The sequence below is a fragment of the Solea senegalensis genome, linkage group LG3, assembly GCF_019176455.1.
Source record: "Solea senegalensis isolate Sse05_10M linkage group LG3, IFAPA_SoseM_1, whole genome shotgun sequence".
Lineage (NCBI taxonomy): Eukaryota > Metazoa > Chordata > Actinopteri > Pleuronectiformes > Soleidae > Solea > Solea senegalensis.
Genome location: NC_058023.1, coordinates 1946246 through 1960398, shown reverse-complemented (window position 1 = coordinate 1960398; position 14153 = coordinate 1946246). Strand labels below are relative to the sequence as shown.

Here is a 14153-nt window from a genome sequence, read left to right as displayed (position 1 = left end):
AACGGACATAGATGAAAATGTCAACAAAGGAGCTTGTAGTGTTTTTAAGAGCGATTCAGTAATGGCCGACGGCGTCTCAGTGGGAGAGCGTCTCGTCTTCCGACTTCAATGAATAGCCTTTGTGTTAAGCCCCGCCCCTAGTGCACCAGGGCTTGTCTGATTGGTTCCCTTTTTTTACCTCAGGCTTGTAAACTTTGTGAAGTTTTACGACAAAGATAAATGAGGACGGACTCAAAGGTGAAGATTTAGGACACGTTCTGGATGAAGGCCTCGTCTGTCCTTGTTGTCATGGCGACAGTGGTGATGATTTAATGTTTAAACATTAGCATATAAATTGAAAAACAAAATTGATTTTTTTGCTTCTTGAACGTCATGTGCTGTTTGAACACGTTACCATGGTGACCTGTTGCTCATCACCTGCTGCTGCTCTGGCTCCGCCCACTGAGCCTCCCATCACTCACTAATGTAGTGATCATTAAACATACTGTTTATGTTCATGTGACAAGTTCAAGTGATGGACGCCATGACGACCGTGTGTGTGTTACATAACTTCTCTTCTTCACCTCTCTGTCACCTTCTCTCCTTCCTCTCACTCCCTCATTGTTTACAACTCCTACTCTCTTACTCCTCATTTCCTCTGTTCAGGTCACCTCCTCTTACCTCCTTATATGTTATCCTACCTTCCTAGTATTTCCTTGAGCATCGCCTTGCCTCCAATTACCTCATGTTACCTCCTCATACCTTGTGTCGCCTCCTCATACCTCGTGTTGCCTCCTCATACCTTGTGTTGCCTCTTCATACCTCTTCTTACTTCCTTAAACATCTCCTTGCCTCCTCACACCTCGTGTTGCCTCTTCATACCTTGTGTTGTCTCCTCATACCTCATGGTGTCTCCTCATACCTCTTCTTACTTCCTTAAACATCTCCTTCCTCATACCTGTTGCCTCCTCATACGGTTGTCTCCTCATACCTCATGTTGCCTCCTCATACCTTGTGTTGCCTCCTCACACCTCGTGTTGCCTCTTCATACCTTGTGTTGCCTCCTCATATCTCGTGTTGTCTCCTCATACCTCATGTTGCCTCCTCATACCTTGTGTTGCCTCCTCACACCTCGTGTTGCCTCTTCATACCTTGTGTTGCCTCCTCATACCTCGTGTTGTCTCCTCATACCTCATGTTGCCTCCTCATACCTCTTCTTACTTCCTTAAACATCTCCTTGTCTCCTCCTCCCTCGCGTGTTTCCAGTCTTGGTTCAGATTCACGTCACATGACACAGATTACACGGCTGAGCCTTTAAAGCTCCGTCTTACACTCTTAATAATTGAAGCTGCCATTTTAGAGAGAAACTCTGTGGACATGGATATTTGGCCTTTATCACACACACACACACACAGACGCAGACAAACACACACGCACACTCAGTGTACTTTTATTGAGTGAGTGTTTTTTCGCCCTCAGGGAAAATCGTCTGATTTTAATTCTCTCCTCACAAACACAGATGAGCCGCAGTTACATCGCCCCGAGGTCTGAAACATCTGAACGATCAAACCCCAACTGTCCCCGAGAGACAGACAGACAGACAGACAGACAGACAGAGAGAGAGACAGCTGTAGTGCACTGAAGCTTCGTCAGTGAATTAATCACTTGGCGTAAATGTTGGGGGGGCGGGACTAACTTGGAAGAGAACCAATCAGAACTGGTCTATTCGCGGAGGTCAGTGTTGAGGAGGTGAAAGAAGGAGGGATGAAAGAGTGATGGAGTGATTGGACAGACTGGTGGTGATGATGGTGAGAACATGAAGGAAAGCAGGAGCAGAAATAGAGTCAGCAGATGAACGAGTGACTCACCTGCAGTGGAGAGAGAGAGAGAGAGAGAGGGAGAGAGAGGACGAGGTCATTTCAGGTCGCAGCTGAAGAAAAAGAAGAAGAAGAAGAGGAGAAGTAGGTTTTATTTTGAGAGGCGCACATTTTGATAAATGATGACATGAAGGATGGAGGGATGAACAGAAGACAAGTCAAGTCGATTTTTAGTCGAGTGACTGTGACGGAAATCAGCGCTCACAGAACGTCCGTCTGAATCTGACAAGTTGAATTTCGTACAGTTTCAAGTCGGTCGTGTTTTATTCGTACGTCAGATTTCAGTCCGATCAACGGAATGATTGTTTTTTTCACTGACTGACGTGTGACTGAGTTTAACTGAAGCTCCAACACACTTAACCCATGTTAACTCCTGTGTGTGTGTGTGTGTGTGTTGAATCATTCAAACCATTTAAATCTTTTAGTTGTTGTCGTTGAGCCTGTGATACCTGCAGTCCTGCTAAATTATACACTCACTGTTTTGTAAATTATACACGTGCTGTGCATGTGTGTGTGTGTGTGTGTGTGTGCGTGTGTGTGTGTGTGAATATATCGTCTCGATTCATATTTTATTCACCGCGTGCAGATGAATTATAGCTTTAACTGATCGATAGACACATGTCCTGAGCCAGAGGGCACACACACACACACACACCACACACACACACACACACACACACACACACACACACACACACACACACACACACACACACACTCTGGTCTCCATCACTTCAGAGGACTTTGCATTGACTTACATGCATTTCCTGTAGACTTCCTTTAACCTTAACCATAATGACTAGTGCCCTGACCTCTGACCTCAACTTTAAAACATGTCTTCACCTTAAAATGGAGTCATTTATGTTAAGTCCCCATGATGTGACCGCATACACAACCAGTTCTTCAGAAATGAGGTTCTGCCTCATAAGGACCAGGTTTTGGTCTCCATGAGGACCTCTGGTCGTTTATCTTGGTCCAGTGTGTTCTCGTTCAAAGTTACTGAAATCACGTTTCTTCCTCCGTCTGATGGAGCCATCGCTAAATCACCGCCATTGTTGGGTGCAAAAAATATCTTTAACCCAAAGATAAACGGTAAAACGGTAAAAGGTAAACAGGAGCGTTTAGTTTATATTTTAAATATATGATTTGCTACCATGGCTACCTATGTCGTGAGTGTTGCTAATGTTGCTAAAGTGATAAAAACGTGTTATCTTTCGTTGTCGAACACAAAATATTGTTAACGGGGAGAATGACAATGTCCGCTAGCTCCGATTGTGCTGCTGCTTTCTTAACTTTGGCAAAGCGATGGACCCACAATGCAGTGCAGCAACATTTCAATGCTTCGCGTTCAGCGTAAATGCAAAAGTGTCTCAGTCGACTCGAGCCTGAAACAGAGAGAGAGAGAGCGACCGCTGTAGTTTGGTAGAGCTCGGAGATTTTCATAGCTCATTAGCATACTGCTGCTATAGCAACAAGATACAGACTTGGAGCTGAGTAAGGGATGGAGAGAGAAAGAGAGAGACTGAAAGAAGACAGGGAAGAGGGAGGGAGAAGAGGAAAAATAAATTGGATGCAAAGAAAGAAAGAAAGATTCAAGAATCTTGAATGTTGAATGTGTTAAGCAAACTAGCCGCTAACTTTAGCCCTTAGCTGTTTACCCTTACGTATAAGATTAAATCACACTTCCTGTGACAGACAGGTGATGTAAACATGGCTTAGCTACCTAGCTAGTACGTATGAGTTCATTTATAACCTCCGACACAGAGTGAGCTGCTGCTAACACAGAGTTAGCTGCTGCTAACACTAAGCGATGTGGTTTTTGCAGTAAAGCGTTAAAGAGTGTTGTTGTTGTCAGACTCTGTGAGCGACAGGTGACAGGATTAATTATTCATGTATGCAGTGATTTACACACCTGTGGTGAAGTGTTTGATTGACAGCTGCAGACATTTGCCTTTTTCAGCCGATGATTTCAGCCGAGTGTGTTTGTGTGAAGGTGTGAAGGCAAACACACACACACACACACACACACACAACCAGTGATAGATTACCAGCTGACACTGTGGGAGGATGGAAAGACTGGGCGACAAGAGGGAAGGAGAGCAAAGTGTTTTATTTTGAAGGGCCAGGTTCCATTATTGTTAGCAATTGCTAGCAGCAGGAAGTGACCTTTGATTTGTTCATGTCACTGAAAATAAAAATAAACACACTAACTGTCCCTTTATCTCCTCCTCCTCCTCCTCCTCCTCCTCCTCCTGTAGTTCGTGGCTCAGCCGAACTGTCAGCAGCTTCTGGCCACGCTGTGGTACGACGGTTTTCCGGGCTGGAGGAGACAACACTGGGCCGTCAAACTGGTCACGTGCTTCATCATCGGACTCATGTTTCCCGTGTTTTCACTGGTAAGAGAAGAAGGAGGGAGGGAAGGAAGCAAGGCAGCTAGGTTAGGAAAGGAAAGACACAAAGGGGCAAGGAGGAAAAGAACGAGAAGGAAAGTTTGGTAAGGAAAGGAAACAAGCTGACGTCACCCTAGTGGACGTCTGTGAAAGTGCAAATGTACGACAACAACATTCACGATAAACTCGTCCTGACAGTAATGTGCTTTTTTCTCATTTGAATAAGTGAAACTTTATTATTCATTCACAGTTTACGTAACATCACACATGAGAGTGTGATAATAACACAGTGACAGCTGCTGTTTATGAGGTGATTACAGGTCGTCTTCCTCCTCCTCCTCCTCCTCCTCCTCCTCAGATCTACCTGTTGGCGCCGAAGAGTGCGCTGGGTCGTTTCATCAAGAAGCCGTTCATCAAGTTCATCTGTCACACGGCGTCGTACCTGACCTTCCTCTTCCTGCTGCTGCTCGCCTCGCAGCACATCGCACGCACCAACCTCCACATGCAGGGGCCGCCGCCCACCGTGGTGGAGTGGATGATTCTGCCGTGGGTGCTCGGTACGGTCACGCGTTTCATCCACTCATGTGTTCACAACCAAACACCTGGACGTGATGATTTTTGTTTAAAAAAAAAGAAAAGAAAGATAAATTATGCTACAATACTTAGAAGCTGAGTTTTACACCACTAGGTGGCAGTTTAGCACGACTTTAGAAGGCGTTGATTTGCAAACAGGTTTTGTAACTTTTTAGTGGGTGGGACTTGTTAGTCACGCCTCCTGCTTACAGTTCCACCCCCACCTCCAATAATAGTCCTGCCCCTCGCTTGCGGTTTGCCGATGTCTACTATTGTGGGGGTTTTTTTCAAGTTCTGGTCTGATAACGCCTGACGTCCACATTATCACAGAGTTTTAGTTCCCCGAAAACTAGAGTTTGAAAATGTTTAGTTTTTGTTTCGTTTTTATTTTAAAACACTTAGTTTTTGTTTGAAAATGCTTTTTTTTGGTTTGAAAACACTTTGTTTTTGTTTGAAAACACTTAGTTTTTGTTTGAAAACACTTAGTTTTTGTTTGAAAACGCTTCGTTTTTGTTTGAAAATGCTTTTTTTTGGTTTGAAAACACTTTGTTTATGTTTGAAAACACTGCCTTTTTGTTTTTTTTTGTCGCAGGCTTCATCTGGGCGGAGATTAAGGAAATGTGGGACGGTGGTTTCACGGAATACATCCACGACTGGTGGAACCTGATGGACTTCGCCATGAACTCACTCTACCTGGCGACGATTTCGCTGAAGATCGTCGCGTATGTGAAGGTAAACATCGCGGCCTGTGTCTGTGGAGACACGATGGTCCGCATTAGTCTCATGCGCACGTTCTTTTACCACCGAGTCTCACGCCCGTGAACAGCATCATAGCTCCATGAACATTTGTTTCACCCCCTGGTGGCTGTGTGAAGTGTTTGTCATAAGCCCCGCCCCTTTAATGTTAGCATCAGCCAAACTGAAAGCGTGGTTTACTTCGTTCTGATCACGCTGATGATCGTGTTTCTGATTAGTTCCGCTTTTGTTTGAAAACGCTATGTTTTTGCATACAAGCAGATGATTGACAGCTGATTGGTCAGGCAGGTTTGTGGGCGGGGCCTTTATGTCCATGATCCTCTACAGCAGAGAATCTGGCTTCAACTATCATCACCGGGACAAAATGGTGGCGGCGAGTGACTGTATGTCCATGTTTACGTCCGAGCGTCGTCGTGTAAACGCAGCTGCACGGCTTTACTTTGTTCAGCTGCATGTGCACAAGAGTTATCTGTTCATGAAGAGCAAACACACACAAACACACACACAAACACACACAAATACACACAAATACACACGAACACACAGACAGGGGCGGGGCTATCTGCAGCAGATGTGAGTCACTGACGGTGGCAACTGTTCCTCCTACACAGGTGACACGACACACACACACACACACACATACACACACACACACACGCACACACAAACACACACACGCACACACGCACACATTAGCTGCTGCTACTTAATTAAATCACGTGATAATTACATTTTAAGCTAAAGACATGTTGTGTGGTTCGGTTAAGGTTAGTATTTATGGTGAAGGTTCGAGTCTGGTCTCCAGGAAATGTCCTCTGAAGTCATGGAAACCAGACCGTGTGGGTGTGTGTGTGTGTGTGTGTGTGTGGAAAGATGCTAATAGAAGCAGAGCTAACGAGACAGAAGTCCTGTGGAAATCTGAACGGCTAAATTTAGAATGAGGAGGAGGTCGAGGGATGAACGGAGAGACGGTTTGTTTGAAAATGCTCAGTTTTTGTTAAAAAACGCTCAGTTTTTGTTTAAAAACGCTGAAGTTTTGTTTGGAGACAGAGAGAGAGAAGAGACAGTAGGGAGACGGAACTGTGAAAAAATAAATGTTTCGCTGTGCTGCTGGTGAACCGACAACATTTGTCGAGCACATGTGTTGTTGTTGTTTTATCGCAGAGAAACAACACATGTTGCTGTTTGAATCACGGATTGTCTCCCTGTTTTTTGCCTGTCCTCTCCGTCCCCTCGTCCAGTACAACTCGTCCCGACCCAGAGAAGAGTGGGAGATGTGGCATCCGACGCTGATCGCGGAGGCGCTGTTCGCCATCGCTAACATCTTCAGCTCGCTCAGACTCATCTCGCTCTTCACGGCGAACTCTCACCTCGGGCCTCTGCAGATCTCACTGGGCCGGATGCTGCTGGACATCCTCAAGTTCCTCTTCATCTACTGTCTGGTAACGTCTTCTTATCACTTCTTATCACCTCTTATCACTTCAAACTCGCTCCACAAAATCCACAAAATCTAATCTAAAATATAAATCTACAAAAATATAAAAATGCTAATACAACAAACCTTTAGCATGCTACCATCTTCCACAAAATGCTATTCCAACTGTTAGCAATAATTAATATGCCTTAGCACAGACAATATTTAAATTTTGGGTGTGAACACAGAATACACATTTAGAACAATATCATGCTACATGTTAGCATTATACACTAAATTTGTTATTTAAGGTTGGTTAGTTAGCTAGTAAATTGCCTAAAGTCCACCCAGTATTAGCATGCTGTAGCATATATAGAGTAGAAAACATGTGTTTGCTATAGTTAGCAAACACATGTACCGATATATACCATAGTACCATATGACATATCATGTTTATAGCATGATATGTTATATGTGTACACCAAAACTTTGCTAGCATCTAGTCTAATTACATTTCTAATCTACTTAAAGTGAATGCAAATGCAATTCTCTTGTAGCAATGAGACTGGAGGATGCTAGCATGCTAACCCTCAGGTTTAGTTCTGTCTATAGGATTTTTATTTGTGTTTTGAGGAGCAGATTTAAAAGACCTCTATTAGCATGTTAGTGTTTCAGTAAAGGCTAGTTGGCTTTGGTAGCAGAAGCTAATGTTTTGATGACATTTTAGCAGAATATCAAAAATGTTGTAGTTGTTTTTTGTAACTTTTGTCACATGAAGAGACATTTAAGAGCAGAGAACACGGAAGAACATTCATTTTTCTATGTTTTGTCCGTGTAGGTCCTGCTGGCGTTTGCTAACGGTCTGAACCAGCTCTATTTCTACTACGAGACCACGGCGTCAGAAGAGCCCAACAACTGCAAAGGCATCCGCTGTGAGCGACAGAACAACGCCTTCTCAACGTGAGTGTCCGACAAAACACTCTCTCTCACACCAAACCCCATAGAGAAAATCAGTGATTTTAACGTCACAGCACACAAGAGTTGTTGATCCACTGCTGCCTCCATCACTAAGTTCAAATGTCTTATTTTGTCACTTCGGCATTTGAATTACTGCGTTTAGATTGACCTCAGTGACACAAAGTGACCACACGAGGCAGCAGTAGACCAGCAGCTCCTGTGTCACCTCAAGCTAAAATCGCTGATTTTCTCTATGGGGTTTGGTGTGGGAGAGTGAGTGGTTTACAAACATCAGACTTAAGTTGACATAGATTTTATGTGGTGGCTAAAAACAGTTTTAGAGGAAACTAGTGACTCGTAGTAATTTCTTTGATGTTTTATTAAACATTTGTTTACAAAAATGATTTCCTGTCAGAGAAACACCATAAGTTGTGTCATTTTTCATCTTTTAATGTCCGAAAAAGGGTTTTATTTAAGGTTCAGTTCATTGATTCATGTCGAATATTTAAAAACTTCCTCACCGACTTCAGGCATGAGACATTCCGTGTTCAAACAAACGCACAAACCTTCCATGCCGCCGCCGCCGCCGTGACACAATCACACACACACGCGCACACGGGGAGACAAATCAGCCTCATGCTGGGGCCGAGCAGGTCGCCACGGTGACGGCTGACATGACGCATTATGCGAAAAAGAGAACGATGGCAGGGCCACGGGCGCACATGAACATTCATGAGTTTACAATGTGAGGATTATTCACTCTGTACGCGTGTGTGTGTGTGTGTGTGTGTGTGTGTTCACACTCATCCACATTAATGAGTTCTTTCACAGGATTGTTGTCTGTTTGTGCTCAGGTGTCTCCTCCCTCTACTTCACACACTTATCACCGTTAATGTGTTGCATCATTTAACACACACTGCTGTGTGTGTGTGTGTGTGTGTGTGTGTGTGTGTGTGCGTGTTCCTCGCTCTGCCTTTTCTCCTCATCCTTTCACGCTGCTGCTGTCGCTGCCGCAGCTTTTCATCTACTTTACTTCGCACACATTGTGATCGTTGTTCTGCACAGATTTGGTGACATTTCACCCGTTGTTACACATTTAAACCAGTCGATGGCGCCACGTAAACAAACAGAAGAGATGAGTCGTCCTCTGGGAACCATGAATATGTGTAAGAATGCTGATGTTACCGTTTAAGTCACTGTTGACGTCTTTATCTCACTGTGAGACAGACTTTTCCAGTTAGTAAAACCACTCTCTCTCCCACACTAAACCCCATCTCTGTTTTCTCTATGTTGGTGTGGGAGAGGAGAGAAAATGAAGAACAGAGGAAACATGGCAGTAAAAAAAAGAAAAGATCAGACAAGGACGTTAGGAGGAAATTAGGGGGAAAAGGATGGAAAAGGACAAGTGGAGAGAGGAGATAAGAGGAGAGAGAAGGAGAGATGACAGAATGAAAGATGAACAGTGAATGGATGAACGAGGATAATTAAATTAGGTTAAACAATGATTTATCTCTGCGTTTGGTTTTCATATTGTCCTCTCAACTCTTTCTCTTTTTTGTCTTCCTCTCGTTTCATAACTCAGACGCTCGCGTCACGCTTTACTGCTCCATTCATCATTCACACACACACACACACACACACACACATCTGTGCAGCTGTGCTTGTCGGGACTTCTATATATATTATGGTATATAATATATATATATATATATATATGGTTATCATGAAAGTCTTTTTTTTATGTTTCTAATAAAAATAAGGCCTATAGTAAAAATATCTTACACATCATACTTTTATTATGTATAAAAAAATCGCATTATACTAAGTTTTGAAATGTTTTATATAAAACGTTTTTACACATGTTGAACATTTTCTCTACGTATAAAAAGTACGTAGAGAGTTTTCTTACGTATGTTGTAAATTACATTTACTTCTCATGTATATCTTAATAAATAGGCTGTAAAATACTTTAATATGTATCTTATACACTTATTACATGTTGTTTCATTGTATAAAATTTCATTGTATATTTTTTTATCTCATCTTGCTAAATATCTTTTTTATGTTCTAAATTTTTTACGTACAAGTTAAAAATAGCTTACGTGTTATATACATTATTTACGTATAAGTTAAAAACAAAGCTAGCGTATTTGTAAAATTAAACTTGTAAATTATATATATTTATTTTTTTCTTAAATTAGAAGTTTTTTACATGTAAGTTTTATATTTTTTAAGCATTTCTTACATATATGTTAATTTCTCACATACAAGTTGTTTATTTCTTATGTACGTCATGAATGTGTTGGTATGATCGTATTTGATGTTTCTGACGCAGATTACGCTAACGCTCTCTGTCCCCTCAGATTATTCGAGACGCTACAGTCTCTCTTCTGGTCGATATTCGGCCTCATGAACTTGTACGTCACTAACGTGAAAGCGCGTCACGAGTTCACGGAGTTCGTGGGGGCGACCATGTTTGGGACGTACAACATCATCTCGCTGGTCGTCCTTCTCAACATGTTGATCGCGATGATGAACAACTCGTACCAGCTCATCGCCGTGAGTCGCACACTTTTTCACGATCTCTGTCCAAACTTTACGCACGTTCCCCCGTCTCATGCTGTCACCTGACTCTGACCCGCAAGGACCACGCGGACATCGAGTGGAAGTTCGCCCGCACTAAACTGTGGATGAGCTACTTTGACGAGGGCGGGACTCTGCCGCCGCCGTTCAACATCGTCCCGAGTCCAAAGTCCATCTTGTATCTGCTGATGTGGCTCCACAACAAGCTGTGCAGGAGAGGACAGCCCCCGGGGGAGGAGCCACACAAATGCGAAAACCTGCGAGAGTTCACGGTAAGACTGACCACACTTTATCCTCGTCACCTGGTGGCACCAGGTACTGCACACTGACGTTTTTATGTTATGTTATGCGTAAGTTCAAAGTTATCGCAAGTTTGACTTCTTTTTCTTTTCTTTTTTTTAATACTAATTAAATTGGGTCATGAAATACGCTACAATCACGATACAAAAACAAACTGTGTTCGACTGTGTTATAAATTAAAAAATATTAATTCATATTTACATATGAGTTAAAAAATATCTTATGTATATATATATATATATGTTATAATAATAAATAAATCACAACAATTCATAAAATCATGAGGGAAAAAAACTGATTCAGTGAAGGTTTTTATAAACAACAACAACCTGAAACACAGTGAGAAGAGAGTGTGTGAGTGTGTGAGTGAGTTCAGCTGGCATGTTCACCTCAGCTGAAGTCAGTTATATAAGACAACCTGCCCACACTGTGTGTGTGTGTGTGTGCACACGTGTGTGAACATGTCTTAAATAATGTGTCAAACTATGTTTGTGAGGACATTTTGACTTTTTTGAGGACTAAGGGTTAGGCTAAGGCATTTAGTTGTGATGGTTAAGGTTAAGGTAAGGGGCTCGTGAATGCATTATGTCTCACCAAGGATGCAAAACCACCATGTGTGTGATCCAGTCTCTGTGAGGACATTCTGTCTGGTCCTGACACATTTAAAAGGCTTTTTCAGGTTTAAAGCCGCGTTCCATTTACATCGGAACTCGGAGCGACGTCCGTATTTCAGAGAAAATGACGCAGTTTTAACGTGATTTCTTTCTTTTTTCTTTTTGTTTGCAGGAACGTCACGCTGACAGTCTGATCCAGAACAAACACTACCAGGTCTGTGTGTGTGTGTGTGTGTGTGTGTGTGTATTTACTGTCCTGGACGTCCTGTTTGTGTTAGTTATTATTCGTTTCTTGAAACTCATCATGGGCACGGAAACAAGTCCAGGTGAATTCAAGTTAGTATCAGCGCTACAGCACCACATACAGGGCTAGCATGTGTACTGCAGCCTTTAGACACTTGTTTTGATGTTTCCTGAAACGATGCCATTTTACCGAGAACTTTCTCAATGTGGCAAAAAAAAAGGAAAAAGATTGTTTACGTTTACGCGTGGATAGAACCGTAGTGTTTTCATGCGTTTCCGCGGTAGCGTAAAATCCAGCTTCTGATTATCGTATAATCGGAGGTCTTTCTAAAATTGCATTGATGCTCAGAGTTCTTTAAACTTCACTGTTGACGACAGGAGAATGATTTCTTCTCTGGCAGCTGCACCTCATCTCTAACGTTCAGTCTCTGTGGTTCTTCTGAATGTTATCATTATTATTATTATCATTACGAGCACAAACACGACAAACGCCAGCGAGTTTTATTTGGCAGCAGCAATCGTTTCGCTTCGATGTCCATTTGTTGTTGTAGAGATGTGTCCGTCTCTTTGAGGGAGCGCGCGGTGGCGACGGCGTGCGCGTGTGCTGGCAGCAGACTGACAGCTCGTCTGAACTCGTCCTGTTTGGCAGACGCAGGTGTCGACTGTGGGAGGAAGTGGCCGCGCTCGAATCGCCGCCCACTGAGAACCAACTGCTGCTCAGAGCGTCTCATTGGCCGATTCTTTAAATTCATCACTTAGTTTGGATTCTGTCGCCAAGTGAATCATCACAGTCATAGACGTTCACTCGTTCATTTCATCTTCCTGGACAAACTCTTTCTTTATCTACTTTATTTAAATAAATACGAATTAAAAGCTTTAAAGTGATGTGTTTTATGTTTGGTTACCATGGGGACTGTCTTATACAGGAAGTGATACGGAGCCTGGTGAAGAGGTACGTGGCGGCCATGATACGCAGCGCTAAGACGGACGAGGGACTGACGGAGGAAAACTTTAAGGTACAAAACCGTACGAAGACGAAGCTGCTGTTGTTGTTGTTGACATTTTATAAAATTAATAAATAAATCTGTCCTGTAGCTTCTGTTTGACCTAAGTTAAATTAGCCTGCTAACTACCAAAGCTAACTATCATCCTGTTTTCCTAACATGAAAATAAAAGTGCTACCCGTTTGTAGCACTTTGTACACACAGTACTGCCTCCTGGTGGACAAATTGCTATGCTGTTTTTTTACGTATGAAATACTGCGTGATTATCAAATGGACCTAGATTACGTTAGCTTGCCAGTCAGGGAAACTAGCTAACATCTGTTTTTTATACACTTTACACTTTTGGACAAAACATGAAAATAAAGTGGCGTTCTAGTTAAAGGAACTGAATATGTTTTAATTAAATAGAAAACAGGTTTTTTTATTGATTTGCTGCTGTGATGAATCGTGACATTTAAATATTCATAATTATTGTGAACTGCAACAGAACTCGCCCACTTTCTTCAGCTCCTGATCAACCGTCGCATATAGACTTAATGTGACGCTTCTTCTTCATCATAAATAACTCAGGGATGATTTAAATGATTTACTCCCATGATGCACCTGGAGCCCAACATAGCCTTTGAAAGTTCCTCTGAGCTTTTCAACACAAAACTGACCTCAGGTGCAGCGTGTGTGTGTGTGTGTGTGTGTGTGTGTGGAATCAGGTGCTAGTAAATCACTCTCTGAGGAGTGAAGCCATGTGAGCCGCATTTACGTCCATATGGCAAAAATGAAATAGATTTTACTTCATTATTTCTCTGACATTTCCAATTTTGTGTGTTTTGTGTTTAAGAACAAAGAAGTTTTTCCTTAAGACTGAAGAAAATAATGTTTTTTATTGAGTTTAGTATTTTATTTTATTGGGCATAGAATTCCATATTATTATCTGACAACCCTTTTTCAGGAGGTATTGTTAGCAAGTATTAACTTAGGAGGCTAACTTAAACTGTACAGAAAAACAGTGTAAAATGTAAAACATTCATATTGAGTCAGGAAGTTAGCCAATGTAGCAAGCATTGCAGACAGCATCTTCTTCTTTCCTTCTGTTCTGTTGTTAGCATGTATTAGTTTAGAAAGCTGACTGCTAACAGCAGCATTGGACAGGGAGTTAGCCAACAGTTAGCTAAAAGACAACAGTGCAGGTAGCATCGTAGTTTAGATTATAGAATCTGGTTTATTTTTGCAAAATATGTTGTTGTTAGCATGTATTAGCTGGGAAGGCAAAAATCTGAACGCTAACAAGAGCAACAGACAGGAAGTTAGCCAACAAAAAGGATGTTAGTGCAAAGCTTCTGTTTTTTTTGTGTGTGTGTGTGCTGTTGCTAGTTAGCATGTATTAGCTCTGCAAGCTAAATTGTCAAATTGTATATGAAAGACAACAAATTTAACAAATTGATTTTCATATTGAGCTCTCTCTCTCT

The 14153-nt window shown here is 42.2% G+C and overlaps 1 protein-coding gene across 1 annotated transcript in view; it reads left to right on the top strand.

The window, feature by feature from the left end:
* The window catches only part of trpc5a (transient receptor potential cation channel, subfamily C, member 5a), a 43821-nt gene that overhangs the window by 27174 nt on the left and 2494 nt on the right, over positions 1 to 14153 (top strand). Inside the window, exons 8-16 of the mRNA XM_044021057.1 lie at positions 4115 to 4252; positions 4605 to 4803; positions 5412 to 5551; positions 6817 to 7017; positions 7828 to 7949; positions 10310 to 10505; positions 10592 to 10801; positions 11616 to 11657; positions 12613 to 12702. Of these exons, the coding sequence (XP_043876992.1) occupies positions 4115 to 4252; positions 4605 to 4803; positions 5412 to 5551; positions 6817 to 7017; positions 7828 to 7949; positions 10310 to 10505; positions 10592 to 10801; positions 11616 to 11657; positions 12613 to 12702 (1338 nt within the window). The remainder of the gene's footprint in view (positions 1 to 4114; positions 4253 to 4604; positions 4804 to 5411; positions 5552 to 6816; positions 7018 to 7827; positions 7950 to 10309; positions 10506 to 10591; positions 10802 to 11615; positions 11658 to 12612; positions 12703 to 14153) is intronic.